The following is a 15,430-nucleotide window of genomic DNA, read 5'->3' as shown; positions in this document are numbered from 1 at the left end:
ATCCCTTGAATCTCCAGATATTTATTTTATTTACTATTTATTGCATTTATATCCCACCTTTCTCTCCAAAGACTTCAGGTGGCGTACATGGTTCCCCACCTCCTCTTTTAATTCCCATGACAACCCTTTGAGGCAAGTTAGGCCGAGAGATTGTGACCAGCCCAAGGTCACTGGTGAGCTTCATGGCTGAGCATGGATTTGATCCCTGGTCTCCCAGGTCCTAGTCTTACACTCTTACCACTAGAGACCCTTGCCTGAAACCCTCTGGAACTGCTGCCAGTCAGTGTAGATAATATTGAGCTAGATGGACCAATGGGTCTATATTCCTATGAAAGTTCTGAACACTCACTTGTTCCTGTTGTTTGGAAAAAAATGGTTTTGTTCTTCTGGTTGTTTTTGCTCTAATTATGAACTATATGGTGGTAGTGTTCTGGAAGTTTATTTTTACTGGATGTTTATTTTTACTAGAGAAACCTCCCCCCCCCCCCCACTATTTCACTTTAAGAAACATGCCCAAGTTTGCTCATTTCCTCCTCCCGCCTCACATTTTTTCCTTTTGTATCATTTATTTCATTTTGTTGAACAAAAGTTATATACTGCGTAGCTGCAAGAAACACCTAAGCGCTTTACAGAGCTAGACAATAAAACTTTTTTAACCGTCTTGTTTTAAATGATTATATGCAAGTCATTCTGGGAGCCTTTTTTTTGCTGAAGAGCAGGGTAAAAGAAGCTAAATAAATAAAAGTTAGCTTTCAGTTCTTTTATTCTCATTCCTTACAGTGTTGCATTTTAATCGTATGCTACCTTGGGAGGATTCCCCTTCTTTAAAAACATTGTTACATTAAATAGTAACAATGAGCAACAAATACATCCTTCCTTTTTACTGGTAACATTTTATTTTCTTAACTTACAATATACAACATTAGAATGGCTTGACGGTGGGGATGTGGAGGGTAACAAACAATCCAACAACTTTTCAAATGAGTTAAATAAGAAGCCATTTACACACACTAATTTATTTCGATTTTAAGATGTGCAGAATCTAATTAAAACATCAAAAGCAAAAACATCATTAAAATGCAAGCCAATTCCCTTTTTTAAAAAATAAAAAGAGGTACCAGCTATCAAATCACCCTATGCAAAAACAAGCACCATATCAAATCCCAGCCTAAATATGCATACATTTACATACATTGCAGTTTAAATTTGCATAAAAATCTCCCCTTGCCACCTCAGAGCCAAACCCCCTACAAAACCACCCATTTCCTAGACATACTTCCCCTCCCCTCCCCTCCGCCGGAGGCCCCAATCCAGCAACTCACAGCTGCCCAGTCCTCCTCCTCCTCCGGTCCGCCTCCGCCCTCTCCGCATCCCTCGTTAGCAACCGCCTCCGTTGCTATCCCTCCAGAGTCACTTCCGTTCTCGTTCAAGGGAAGGCGGGGAAAGAAAGAAAAGGGGCGGGCTTCCGCGCGGACGCCTTTTCCCGCCGCAACCACCGCAGAGCCTGCCGGGAGTCGTAGTTCTAAGGAGGATAATTCCCTTGCGCACCTGAAGCAGCTGAGAACTACTGAAGGCGTGCGCTTCCTAAATATTCCCCTTCCCCGCCCAGCTTACCGCTAGCGGAAGTTTCAGCGTGCATTGTGGGAGTTGTGGTTCCTCCTGCCAAGCCCTGCTGGCTATGCTATTTTTTTTTTTGTCCGGAAGGAAGGAGGCATTTCTTCGCAAGGGCGGGCCTTTTGCATGCGAGGCAAAGTGCGCAGCCCGGGCAGGAGAGTGGCATGAAGCGGAGAGGAGCAGGGGAAAGAGAGAAGGATGTCAAGGTAATTCACAGCTAGCTCTGTGCAGGTGGAAATACTTAACATTGGACCATTGCATCCCCTCTTTTCTCACAGCCAAGAGCTGTTTATCTGCTCATTGCATTTGCATTTGTACATTTATATCCCACACTTTTCCTCCAAGGCGATCGAGGCAGCGCACATGGTTCTCTTCTCCCCCACCCCACCCCTTTTACCCTCACAACAACCCTGTGAGGTAGGTTAGGCTCAAAGTGGCCCGAGGTTAACTGGTGAGTGGCGACTTGAACCCCAGTCTCCCAGAAACTTGTATGACAGCCTCACCACTACACCACACCAGCTCCGAGTTGCTCCCCATTCTAATGTACATCGCACAACGGTACAAGCTTCTGCATAGTTCATTTCGAAAGAAGGCCCACAGATTTTAATACAGTACATGCTTATTTTTAAGCAAGCCCCACTTGTTCTCAGTTAGGTGTGCAATGGACCACTTCCCTTACTCCTCAATCAGCATGTATGTACTGATTTCAATGGGGCTTAACTTTGGGTTCAGGATTGCAACTTTGTAGCCTGATCTTTTAAAAAAATAAATATTTTTTTATTAGTTTTCCAATATTTACCCAATATTACCCCAATTATACAAATACCAATTAATATCAAATAATTCAAGATTTATACAATTTATTTAGAGTGGTTTCCCACGCTCCATGATCAGTGCATTCATCCAGTTCTTATATTACTGCGATTCATATTCTTATTAACTTCAAATTACATTTCAATTGATGTATTAATCTTTTAAATAACTGCATTAGTGATTTTTCTTCATGTTTTTATATTATTTAACTTTTCATAGGATTTCAAATGGGGAGCTCTAATTATTATTATTTTTCACAGCATGTGTCAGTCTAAATATGTTCAGTTATGGATTCCTTGGCCTTTATCTGCTGTCCCATCCTTGAAATTCTTCCACTGTTGTTGCTGTGTATTCCCAGCTGGGGTGGAGCTGTATTCTCGAAAGATGTGGCCTGGTTTTATGTATATTTACTTGGAAATAAGCCTCAAAACTATTGGTACGATTATTTATTATACTTTTGTTCCATCCTTTGTCCCAAAGGAGCCCAGGGGAGTATGCGACAAAGTACAGTTGCAATAATCAAAACAAATTAAGCATAATATCATAATAAAATATTGCTAAAACAAATAAATACAGTTGGTTTAGATAAACATGCATAGTCTTGCAACCTTGTTGCAACAAATCCTTTGTATTTGTTTGGCTCTTATATTTATATTCTGCTCTTTGTCCATGGTACCTAGGATGTTATACATGATTCTTGCTCCTGCCCCCCTGTTTTTTTTATCTTTACAATAACTTTTTGAGGTAGGCTAGGGAGTGAGATATTTACTGGCCCAGGATCACTGGGTGAGCTTCATGGCCAAACGGGGATTTAAACCTGAGTTTGCCAACTCCTAGTCAGACACTCAGACCTTTATTTTACTCTGCTGTTTACTTGGAAATGTCCCACTGATTTAATTGGAATTCATTCCCTATAATAATTCACTTGATTGCAGCCTTACAGGCTCGAAGTTTGATTTCACTATGGTAGCACAGAGTACCTTCCATAAGCTTTGACTGATGTCCCAGCTGCAACACTATCTGGACAGGGGTAGCCTTACTTCTGTTGCCTATGCTCTGCTAAACTCAAGGTTAGATTACAGCAAAACATTATAAGTGGCGCTGCCTCTGAAGACTGTTTGGAAACTTCAGCTGGTGCAGAATTCAGCGGCCAGGTTGCTTACTGGGGCAAGACGGTTTCAGTCTGTGGTGTAATACCTCACACACACATGTAGTATCTCTTACAACCTTCAGCCAGCAGCCAGACCTTTTTTCGTTTAGATATGCTGGATAGCACAGTCGGTACAGCATGAGACTCTTAGTCTCACGGTTATAGGTTTGAGCCCCACATTGAGCAAAAAGATTCCTGCATTGCAAGGGGTTGGACTAGATGACCCTTGTGGTCATTTCCAACTCTACAACTCTACGATTCTATGCCTCAGAATAGTTTGATGACACAGCACACACTTTGCATGCAAAGAGTTCCAAACCTCATCTAAGCATCTCCAGTTAAAAAAACAAACCAGATGAGGAAAAATCTCTGCCTCAGACCCAGAAATAGGTCCGCCTTCCTCTCCAGATGCTGTTGGACTCCAACTCCCATCAGCCCCAGTCAGTATGGCCACTAGACATGGTTGATGGGAGTTGTAGTCCAACATCTGCAGGGCACCATGTTGGGGAAGGCTGGAGTAGACAGCCCTCAACTAGGAGAGCAAACAGCTTCACATCGCCTTATGTAACCTCCCCAGTCTTCCAGTCTTCCTTGGGACTCCCTTTCTTCCCTATCTTTCCGTGCATAAATTTCTCCCGCATTACAATTTTTCGTCCAGGGAAGTATTTTGCAGAGATGCTCTTGTGAATGGAAATTTTCCGGTGGGAAGGGCCCCGATGGGGCATTATTGGCCTCCAAATGCTATTAATGTGACAGCTTATTGAGAAATGGTGTGTGTTTGATGTAATGCATTACCTATACGTTGGAAGCGGTGCACAGATTTGGGGAGGGGTGCGTGTGAAACATAAGATGGAGAGCGTGGCAAATGTTCTCTGCTTTAAAATTCATCACACCGACGCCGGTTCAAATTGCCCCAGCTGTTAACGCAGGGACCATTACAGTAATGGCCTCTGCAAATGAAGGAGAACCAACACACACACACTTTATTACCAGCGGGATAATTTTCTCTTCATCTGTAATAGCAGCAGAGCCACGTATTGATCAGCCCATCAAGATACTAATCCTCTGTAAAATTACTTGTTATAACTGAAAATGTGTTAATCCAAATCAGCCTGTGTCCTGACTTTCTACTTGCTATTGAATACAGGCCATTAGATCGTTTATTTTTCATGATTTAAAGCCTTTAAACATTGATAACAGTTGGATCTTCTTTTGCGAGAATGGACACTTAATCTTCACTTATAGCCCAAGGATGTCTTCTGGTTTTAAACAGAACATCACCCACTTAATTAAAGAGCAGTGTCTGTCTTGGCAGTCCTGAATTATGCTGGTGCTTTAGGTTGCTTCAGATTTATGAAGAGGCTAAATATAAAACTGGATGTAAACCTGTGTGTCTATGTGTTTGTGTGCTGTAAATAAGGCCAGGATGCATCTTGCCCAGGTTTAAACACCTGTGGATGCAAGGGTTATCTGGAAGTTCTGAGGATGTAAGGTACTTAAAATAATTATATATATATTATATGTTTCCCTCACATTTTATTGAATTGTGTCTTTCAAGGATAATGTTTCTTATACTAATGCATGAAAATCTACTTTAGAGTTAGTATTGCAGTGCAGCATAAGAGCATGAGCCCTGCTGGATAATCTAGTCTAGCATCTCCTACATTGACCAGCCAGATGCCTCTGGGAAGACTGCAAGCAGGACAGGATGGCAAAAGCCTTCTCTTGCTTTTCCCGATGGAAAAGTCACTGAAATAACACATGAACACAGAGTCCAAAGAGAAAAGCCCTGATAACACCTTACTGAGCAAACCGAACAAAAACATGGTGTAAACTGAGGAAGAAGGAACAGAAATGTTTTGTCTTTCTTAGTTCAGACCCTGTGCAGGACAGGGAGACATACAACTACATTAACACAGGAAAGCTGCCTTGGAACTACACAGCCAATCAGAGTACGAGTTACCTCCACAAGAATCATGTCGCTCTGGTTGCTAGGCAACACCTTCCGCCATCCCCCTCTTGGACTTGCTGACCACAGAATTAACCCTTAAGGCACACATGGAATGATCTTTGTTGCTACCCTTCCAACAGTCCCCTCAAACTGGCATGTTTCCTCCACATCTGGAGCCTATAGCTATCACTGCTCGTGTCATCCATATTGTTAGACACCTCCACGAATTTGCTTAATGCCTGCTAAAGGCCTCTAAGAAAGTGGCATAATCATGTCTCATGGCAGAGAACTGAATATATTAATTATGCATTGTGTGAAGAAGTAAGTTTGTATTGTTCAACCTGTTTAATTCTATTTTCCATTCCTTAAAGCAGGCTGAATCTTCTTTCAGCCTGAGGGCCGTATTGGACAGCCTTCCTCAGAGCACATTGGATGGCCTCAAATTCTAGTACTATGAGAGAGGGAGGCAAAACTTCTCCGTATCCACTTTCACCACACCATGTGTAATGTTGTGCACGTCTATCATGTTTTCCCCCTTGCTCACCTTTTCCTTAACTAAAAAGCCCCCACAGAAAAGCCATGGGTGTTCTACCAAAAAGGCTCTTCCTCTTTCCCTCTTTGGTTCATGTCAGGGCACTCAGAGCAAAGTCTCCAACGAGGATCTTAATTACTGGTATATATTATAATTAATTATACTCGCCTTGCGGCTGCTTCTGACCACATTCACACCTTACATGTAAAGCACTGTGATACCACTATATAAACACTGAGAATTGTTAGGAGACCCCTATTTCTTTTTCAGAACTACAGTTCCCAGACTGTTTTAACCACCAGTCCCTCTTCCCAGGGAACTCTCGGAACTGTTGCTTAGTGAGGGGAAAAAACTTCGCCTAACAGTTCTCAGCACCCATTACAAACTACAGCTCCCATAATTCTTTGTGGAAGGCCATGACTGTTTAAAGTGGTATCATAGTGTATTGTGCAAATGCAGCCTCCATGTTTCTATTTCCTTTTTTTATTTTTTTATTCCAGAAGTTTTGAAGTAAGGGAAAATGTGCATTGTTTGTAGTTCGGCAGCTTTTCCTCCATTGTGCTACCATTACACATGCCTCTCTACTTCCTCAAAGAATCAATTCTCTTTGAATTTTGCTCAGTTTCATTGTCTCTTTTTATCAGCTCTTCATCCCACCGCTTTTATTTAAGGTGATAAAGTTACTTTACTGCAACTGCGATTGTCACCTCTGCCCTCAGCTAATCAAATAGTTTAGCTGGAGGGAAGCATTTATCTCCCACTTCCATTATTATTATTTTCGTAGCTGTAAAGAGTATATATATATATATATATATATATATATATATAAAAAATGTCAGGAGAAGGCTGTAACGGTGAAACGAGGTATTGATCTGCTGTATTTGGCAATTTCTTTCTACCTCACCATCGATATCATGTCAGCCTCTGACTGTACTGTGGTTGACCTCACAAATAGCTCTTTATGTTCCCATTGGATTCAAATGATATACTATGCTGAAAACTAAATCAATGAATGATTATAAAGTTTTGAGTATTATTTCATGACCCTGAGGCAACCGGTGCTTCATGAGCTGAATGCTTGAAATGATACCTCGTGTGGTAAAGTAGTTACTGCTGTTTGTGGGGGACGCTGACCCGGTTCTAATGAAGGTGGTTTAGCGTGCATGTGAGCATCACCTCACTTGGTAGTCTTCAACCTTTTTGGACTCGGGATATACCTTTAACCCAAAGTTCTTTGGGGGATCCATTTCTTAAGTTTCTACCATATATGTGTATGGTAGTTGTGCTACTGTTGTGACCTACCTTCGATCAGGCTATATTGGGTCCCTACCCACCCGTTGAAGACCAATGCCTTAAAATGTTCCTTTCTATAATTCCTGCACAAAGAAAAACACCACAGAGGTGGTTAGGATAGGGAAGGGTCATTCCTAACTCTGATCTTGTGCTAGATGCTGAGTCCTTGGAGAACAAACCGCTAGATGCTCTGTAGCTCAAGGATCTTGCAGTACAGAGTCTCCTGGAACCAAGGCTGAAGATCCCCTTGAGGGACTCCCCTGGGGGGAAGACCTGCTGAAAAACTACCCCTCAGATTTTGGGGGATGCTAGTGCCTAGGGTCTAGATTAAAGAGTGATAGTGTAGCTTGTGTCTACGGACCTAAGTTATCAGTTTGACATTAGTATATTGGAATTGTGGGTACTTGGGGATTGAGATTGCTATTAGCATATAGGAAAGGCAGATACTTAGAGAATGAGTTCACAATCAGCATGGGTCCTTGGAGAATCAGTTCGGTATATAGGAAGGATGGGTATTTGGGGATTGGGATTGCTATCAGCCCACAGGGTAGAATGTAGTATCAGAAATTGAAGAACAGCATTGATGCAGGAAAAATATTCATGTATTTATAAGTATCTTTGCCAACATTTGCCTTCTTACTATCTTCCCTCCTTCATCACACATAATCAAGGTTGATGGGCTATTTATTTGAAGTCTCATAAAGGTCTAGCATTTTGTTTGTTGGCTAGAATTTAGGGTTGGGCATACATTGGACTGATATGAAGGATGGAAGGCAGTGATGTTTACATAATAAACAAGATACTTTTCTCCCCTCCCGCAAGTATTTTATATGTTAATGCAGGCAAAGGTAGATGAGTTCACATCACTTAAATGTGAACCACAAGCATGCAGATCCTTGCTTGCAAATGGTTTTAAAATAAGGTTATGCAAAGCAGTGGTGTTTTGTGTTTGATCATCTGCTAGGAATCATCATTCTTTCCAAGCTCTGCTTTGGAGGGGGAAAGTAGTTAAATTCAGCTTGTTGATGCAACCTCTAATTGAAATTATTAGGATTTTTAAAAAACAACAACTCAGTGTAAAACATTGCTTTGGTTCTGTAATAAATAAGGCCATCTTCTAATCTTAACATTTTCACTCACCATGTCAGGGCTCCAGCAATATAAGTGTTAGCCAGGTTTATGGAAAAAGAGGTTCTCTTTTACTTTTTAACACCCTCATGCTAAAAGCCTTGCATGAAGATGCAAACTAAATGCAAGGAAGTAGTTCTTGCATAAGAGGTTTCACATGCAGAAGCAGGTGGATTGCGATGGGACTGGCATGGGGAGTCTGTGGTTCTCCAGATGTTGGTGGATTCCAGCTTCCACCAGCCCCAGCCAGCTGTTGGGATTCATAGTTCAAGAACATCTGGGGGCCATAGATTCCCCAGCCTTGCTCTAAGACTTACAGCAGTGTGGTGTAGTTGTTAGAGCCTTGGCCCAATATTGTGAAGATCCAAGTTCAAATCTCCATTCAGCAATGAATTTTAACTGGGTGACTTTGAGTCAGTCACACTGGCATACCATCTCAGCCTAAACCTGTTGGGAGGATAAAATGGAGTGGGGAAACCGTGCATGCCACTCTGAGCTCCTTGTGGGAAATAAATATCAATCAGTAAATCTATAATGAAATGGTGTGGACACCTGGGTAGGTCATTAGCAGTTGCACTTCTGTTACACCGCTAAGTTTGCCCCTGACTGCTGCAGGCCAGAGTTTAGGTTGATCTCCCTCTCCTCTCTTTGCAAAGAAATGACACCTTAATGGGATTTTTAAAAGAAGTGTGCTATTTACTGTTTAGCATTCTTGGAATATTTTACTGGTCAATTGACTAGAATGCTTGAGATAGATTCTTAATGCACAATTGCTGACCAGATGTGCGGCTTGTTTCATGCTTGGATTGTGGCATCAGTGACAACCTCCTCATATAGTTTTCAGGCCCATTAATGACTGGGCTACAATCCTGTTTATCAGAGCACACGTCCTATTGAATGCAGTGGTGCTTACTTCTGAGTAGGCACACATAGGTTACCACAGTTTACTTCTAATAAGGAACAGCGACAGGGAAACAACTGAATTCTCCACATTGCATTTTACGTTTGTTTGGCTGGTCTTTGCCTGTGATGAAATGAGGTCCTCATAATCAGAGTTGCTTGCTGAAAATGTAGATTTATTATTATTATTTTGCTGAGAGCAAAGCAAAAACATTGCGTTTTCTAAAACAAATCAGTTTTTGGAAAGCAAGTTTTCTGTTCCTTCAAACGAAAAAGAGGCTAAAGGTGGAGGGAAAAGCTGCCAGTGGACTCTGTTTAACCGTATACTTTGCATGCATTTGTAATCTGAAATAGGAAAGGAAGGGAAAAAAGCCCACCCTGAGCATAGCCCCACTTGAGCTAGACAGCTTGAATGGCATCCTGTCAGTTGGGCTGTTCATGAATTGGCAGTGGTCTCATTTAGGACCTTCGGATATGTGTCTGCCTGGACAGAATGAGAGCACTTTGCATGTTCTTCCAAAGACAACCACTCCTTGCCGTTTCGCCGCAGGCAACGGAGCATGACAGTTGCCCTTCATTGCTGTCTTCTCTGAGCTTAACCTTTGACCCTCCGCTTAGTCGCCGCGCAACGGTTGGAGCAGGCCGAGATGTTCGTGAATTGACGGGCATCGGCCTGCAACGTGCTTGTCATTATTTGACTGTCAAGAGTAGCTTGCCATTGGGTTCCATCAAGGTTTGAAACCTATGTGCAGCAGCCCATATTACTTAACTTCCAGGGCTGTCAATGGGATGACCAAATGTGCATAGAAAAATAGGCATGTTGAATACATCTCGAGTCATATCATTGGAATATTCCTTTTCTTCTTTATGCATTCCTGGTGCACGTACTTGCTAAATGTATTCGGATGGCTTTCTTGGGGCCATGAGGTTGAATCTGTTGCCAGAGTAGTGCTTTTTTAAAAGAAAAAAGAAAAAAGGAAAGGAAAGAAATCTCTGTGTGTATTGGGGGAAAGCAGTGAACTGTTTTCTCTTGTGGTCTTAAGTTTCAAACGGCACACGATTGAGATTTGAGCAGCTCTGCCAGTTAAATTCTCAGCTTCACTTACATATCCTATCAGCTTTCTAGCTGTCGGTATAAGTAGCTAGATACTAGACCAGTGGTGCCTGAGCTTAGCTGTCAAAGTGGAATGTTCATTTTGAAGGACTCAGTAATGTGATCTAAGAAGGGGGGGGGGGGAGAAAGAACGCATGTAGGGTCAAGCTTGTGCGATTCTTTAGTCTCTGTGAACACTTTAAAATGGCAGAAGTAGTACTTGCTTCAAGTTTTGGTAGCTTTATTGATTCCCTTTTCCTCCCTTTCTCTTTGTAGGACTCCCCAGTGTTAGAAGCAGAATAAACTGTAGTCAATTAATTTTAAAGTGGTACAGGCAGCTTTTGAAAAGAAGCCCAAGAGTAGATAATGGTGCTTAGCAGGGATTGGAAGTTCAAGGCCTTGATGACAAGCACAGGATAGACAGGGGATGAGCAAGGGTTCCTTCAAGTCACCTGGTCCCATGGGTGTAGACAGGATTTGTGTTAAGGGGGGCTGGAGTTATGTTGGGGGGGGCAGAACCGACCTATCTTTTACGCAATTGGTCAGTTGGTTTAGTACTGTGATTTATTTACTTGTGGTTAGCTGTTTCCCCTGCCCCCCCGGCTACGCCCATGCTTGGTTCAAAACTGCATATTTAAATTTTTAAAACCCTGCTGATGGCACACATCACATCGGTGAAAATGCCTGTTCTGAGATAGCATCTACTGTGATGCATGGACATACCGTGTAAAACCAAGGAGGTGGGTAAATGTACTCAGCTGCAAATGTACGGTATTCAGATTGAACTAATTAAAAATAACCTGATTGCTGAGGTTTATTTCTATTTGTATTCCACTCTGGTTGGGATGGTCTACGTGTTTAGTAGCCCCCCCCCCCAACAAAACAAAACTTTGAGATAGGTCAAATAGTCAGCTTCATTGCTAAGCTTGTACAGTGGTACCTCCGGTTATGAACTTAATTTGTTCCGGAGGTCCATTTTTAAGCCGAAACCATTCTTAACATGAGGTGCACTTTTGCTAATGGGGCCTCTGGCTGCTGCTGTGCCACTGGCGCGCAACTTCTGCTTGCATCCCGGGGCAAAGTTCGCAACTAGGGGCATCTACTTCCGGGTTAGCGGAGCTTGTTACCCGAAGCATTCGTAAGGAGGACGTAACCCGAGGTTCCACCGTATTTGAACCTAGGCCTTCCTCCGCTCCCTGCTCAAGCCCACCGCTCTTGCCACTGCCGGATACAAGGTATGAGGAAGTTGTGACCCTGTAGATGTGGCCCTCCAAAGGTTGATGTAGTTCATTGGCATCAGCCACTATGGCCAGTGGTATACCACTTGGATACTCCCAAGCTGAGAATATCCTTCTAGTTGTTACTGGCAAAACATTATTCTGTTTAACTTGTTGTGCAACTTAGTACAAATCTGTAGTAGGGAAAAAGTTACATACTAACTGCAGCAGCCTAACATATATTATATGGTATTGTTGGTCCTACAAAAATATTTACCAGGCCATCCATGAGTTGTAAATTTGTTTTGCTCTTTTTTTGAGCTTGAGTTTTATTTATGTTATTTAACAAAATGTATGCACAGATTGCTTGATAGAAGACCTCTAAGTGGTTTACAAAAGAGCCAGATTTCATGGTCTGGTGTAGAATTGGATCAGAGGCCTAGATTCGTGGACCGGCCTTGGCTATACCCCCCCCCCCAATTTATGACTAATTCCCCAAAGTGATCAATAATAGAAGCATCATCAATAACAATTTATATAAAACCAATTTCAAATCAAATACAGGCAACTCCCTATTTGCATGCGTTCAGTACACACATGGCCAGTGACATGTGTGGTGCCTCGGAACGCAACCCCCTTATAAATAGGGAATTGCCTATATAGATAACATTATGTAAGTTCTGAGAACTATGCCATTATACTGAATCAAACTACGGAGTTACAGTTTCTTATTTTCAGTAACCGAGGAAAAATAGTCACCATGGTTGCCCAGAGTAATCAGACAGATCTCCTGGTCCCCAGAGGCAAGAATAAGCAAAATGTAAGTGTGAGCGGGTGTCAGAGGAAGGGTGTGACCAGAGGGCACAGGATGCAGTCTTCTTGCTTAAGCTAAGCAGGTTCAGAGCTATTTAGTGTTTGGATGGGAGACTCCCAGGGAACACTATGTATAAGGAATAAAGGTGGAATATAATTATCCTAAGTTAAATAATAATAAAAAAACACCATTAGTCAAATAATAATGGAAGATTTCCATTGGTGGTACACTGTCAGATTCTGAAATAGCGCGTTTTTTAAAAACTGTATGTTGTGTGTGTTTTAGCCAAACAGTAAAACTGTGCTACACACTATTGATTGTTACTAGAGTCCGCTGTCACCCTCTAGGTTATGACATGTCTCAAGTAAGGACACTCCAGAGATTGTTTGCCCATTCATCAGGCATCTCCCATTCTTCCATTTGCTCCCCTCTTCAAGAAGTAATCAGCAGTGTCCGCCCCTTTATGAGAGGTCAAAGACACATAATACTATGTTGCGCCTCTAGCACCAAACCAAAGGTGATATCTTGAGGGAAGCGGTCTGTTGTCAACTGCACTGTCATTGCACTACAAATGTTGGCATGTTAGAAAGGTCGAGACCTTTGTAGTGCTGATTTCCGAGGGCACAAATCTTTGCCTCTCCATCAGCTTTAATGCGCTTACAGTAAAATGTCTGTATTGGGTAAAATGGAAACTAAGACACCTCAAGGGTACTTGTTTTTAGTTTGGCTTCTTTGCAGCTGCAGATATAAAATGATATAATTGTTCTCTTTGATAGAAGGAGAATGACTGTGATAGAGTAGCTCAAGGCAGATGATACTGTCATCCCCTCGACCCTTTAGTATCAGTGTTTATTTGTGTGTGTGGTATAGGCGGAGATATTTCTGCTTGCTATAGAAACATTTGACATATCTATGATTCTATGATCTGGCTACAGGTAAAAAAAAAAATATCATGGGGTAGAAGCAAGACTAGTGGTCTTGCTTCTACCCAATGAGACATTACCCATGTATTGGTAATGTTGAGGCTGGATTACTGCAATGCACTCGGTGTAGGACTGCCCTTGAGCCTGGTTCAGAACCTCCATCTGATGGCAGAATCCTGCAGCCAGATTGCTGATTGGGGTATCTGGATGACACATGACACCATTGTTAAGGCATTTGCATGGCCTGCCCATCCACTATCAAGCCAGGTTCCATATTTTTGTATTAATTTACAAAGCCCTGAACAGCTTAGGTGCAGGGTACTTCAGGGACTACCTGAACCCTTATATCCCAGCTTGATAGCAAATTCATCCTTGTGAGCATGGATCCTTATGTGACCTTGTAGAATAGGCCAGTGAGAACTGAGCATGCTCAGTAAACCTGGAATACCACCTGACTGTTGGAGTGGGGAAGCTGGGAAGCTTGGGCAGGCAGAGTGGACTAGAACATCATGAAAGATGGCATGGCTGGCTGGAACCCTAAACCTGATCACTCCATAGTGCAGCACTTCATTGTTGGTCTCATGAGTCCATTATAATGTTTTATCTCATCCTTTCTCGCTGCTACTGGAACAGTGTGATTGGATCAGTCACTGTCTGTCTGTATGCGTTGCCATCCAGTGCTACTGCCCTTCTTTCAAAATGGAGTTGGACAAATCTCATATGGGGTGGTCCACATTAGTTCACCTTCACTTAGACCATAAGCAAAGTTTTCACAATGACTCAGTGGTGCAGGAGTCACTTCATACTATGGAGAAACCGTTGATGTCTTATCAGTGATGCAGAGTAACGTGGGCATCTCCTCCTAATTGAACTCCCTGAAAGCCCACCTACATGTTTGGAAATCTGGTAGAGACATTCAGGACAGACAAAAGGAGGTACACACAGCACATAGTTATATACAAGTTGCTAATATAAGAGATGGTGTTGGCTTTGATTAAGGTCCCATTGGCACATTAAAGAACTATGATACCACTTTAACAGTCATGGCTTCCTCCCACAAGAATCATGGGAATTGTAGTGTATTAAGGGTGCTGAGAGTTGTTAGGAGAACCCTGAACCCCTCACAAAACTGCAGCTCCCAGAATGATTTAACAGTCAATCCCTCTTCCCAGCCAGCCTGAAGTGTGACCATTCTTGTTCAGAGTTCCCTCTTCTGTGTCACCATGTAATTTCATAGCCTATGCAGCCTCTGTCCATTTGGAAACATAGCTACATAGGAAGAGCCCTGCTTCATCAGATAAATAGTCGGTTCCCATCCAGATGAATTCCCATCCACATCAACTTCTTCTTTCTCACGGCAACCAACCAGCTGCATCCAAGACGACCACATGCAGGGCATTATAGGAATAGCCCTTTCCTACAAGTGTGTTGTAGTTGCAGGCATTCAGTGGTACATGAAACTGGACCCTTGTGGGCTTAAACATGATTTGGGCTTGGCCCCTGATATGTCTTTCCCTTCAGATATTCTGAGCTCTTTGAATACCACTGCTTGGAATTTCGCTTTTCTTTCAGATGACTTGCAGTTGACTTTGGGAAATCATTTCACTCTACAGCTCTCTGCTGCCTATTGCTGCCAATGATAATAATAGTAGGTTGTAACCAATGCTAATGCTACTCAGACCAACTGAACTTAATGGACTTGGCTAACTTAGCTTCATTGTTTCAGTGAGTCTGCTCTGAGTATAGCTTAGATGGACACAACTTCCCCAAGCGGTGCAGATTAAATGTTCAAGGTTGTGATCCTGTGCACAATTCTCCAGGAGTAATTCCTGCAGCAATAGTGACATTAACCTTGGAGTAAATGTGCGTGGGATTGGATCACACGGCACTTGAGGTGTTTTGAAGGGAGAAAATGTATGTGCCTCTTAAAATAAAACAAAATCAGAATGCCACATCAGTTTCTGTTTTGAGGAAGGCATCGACTGCTCTTTCCCCTGCTTTG

General features: G+C 42.4%; 2 protein-coding genes across 13 annotated transcripts in view; one reads left to right on the top strand and one right to left on the bottom strand.

Moving 5' to 3' along the window:
- RPGRIP1L (RPGRIP1 like) overlaps nucleotides 1–1,438 on the bottom strand; it is a 79,858-nt gene extending 78,420 nt beyond the window's left edge. The window contains exon 1 of the mRNA XM_083451824.1: nucleotides 1,323–1,438. The gene's annotated coding sequence lies outside the window, so the exon portion shown is untranslated. The remainder of the gene's footprint in view (nucleotides 1–1,322) is intronic.
- Nucleotides 1,439–1,638: 200 nt separating this feature from the next.
- The window catches only part of FTO (FTO alpha-ketoglutarate dependent dioxygenase), a 258,262-nt gene continuing 244,470 nt past the window's right edge, over nucleotides 1,639–15,430 (top strand). For 4 of the 12 annotated variants that reach the window (XM_083451891.1, XM_083451890.1, XM_083451897.1 and 1 more), the window contains exon 1: nucleotides 1,650–1,820. In XM_083451891.1, coding sequence (XP_083308017.1) covers nucleotides 1,779–1,820 — 42 coding nt within the window. In that variant the 5' untranslated portion in view covers nucleotides 1,650–1,778. Of the gene's footprint in view, nucleotides 1,821–15,430 lie in introns of all 12 variants that reach the window. The other 8 variants (XM_083451899.1, XM_083451893.1, XM_083451892.1 and 5 more) reach the window with 8 other exon arrangements.

The sequence above is a fragment of the Podarcis tiliguerta genome, assembly GCF_965153285.1.
Source record: "Podarcis tiliguerta genome assembly, chromosome: 8".
NCBI classification, from domain to species: Eukaryota; Metazoa; Chordata; class Lepidosauria; order Squamata; family Lacertidae; genus Podarcis; species Podarcis tiliguerta.
The sequence above is the reverse complement of the archived record's forward strand: the minus strand, read 5'-3'. Positions and strand labels throughout refer to the sequence as shown.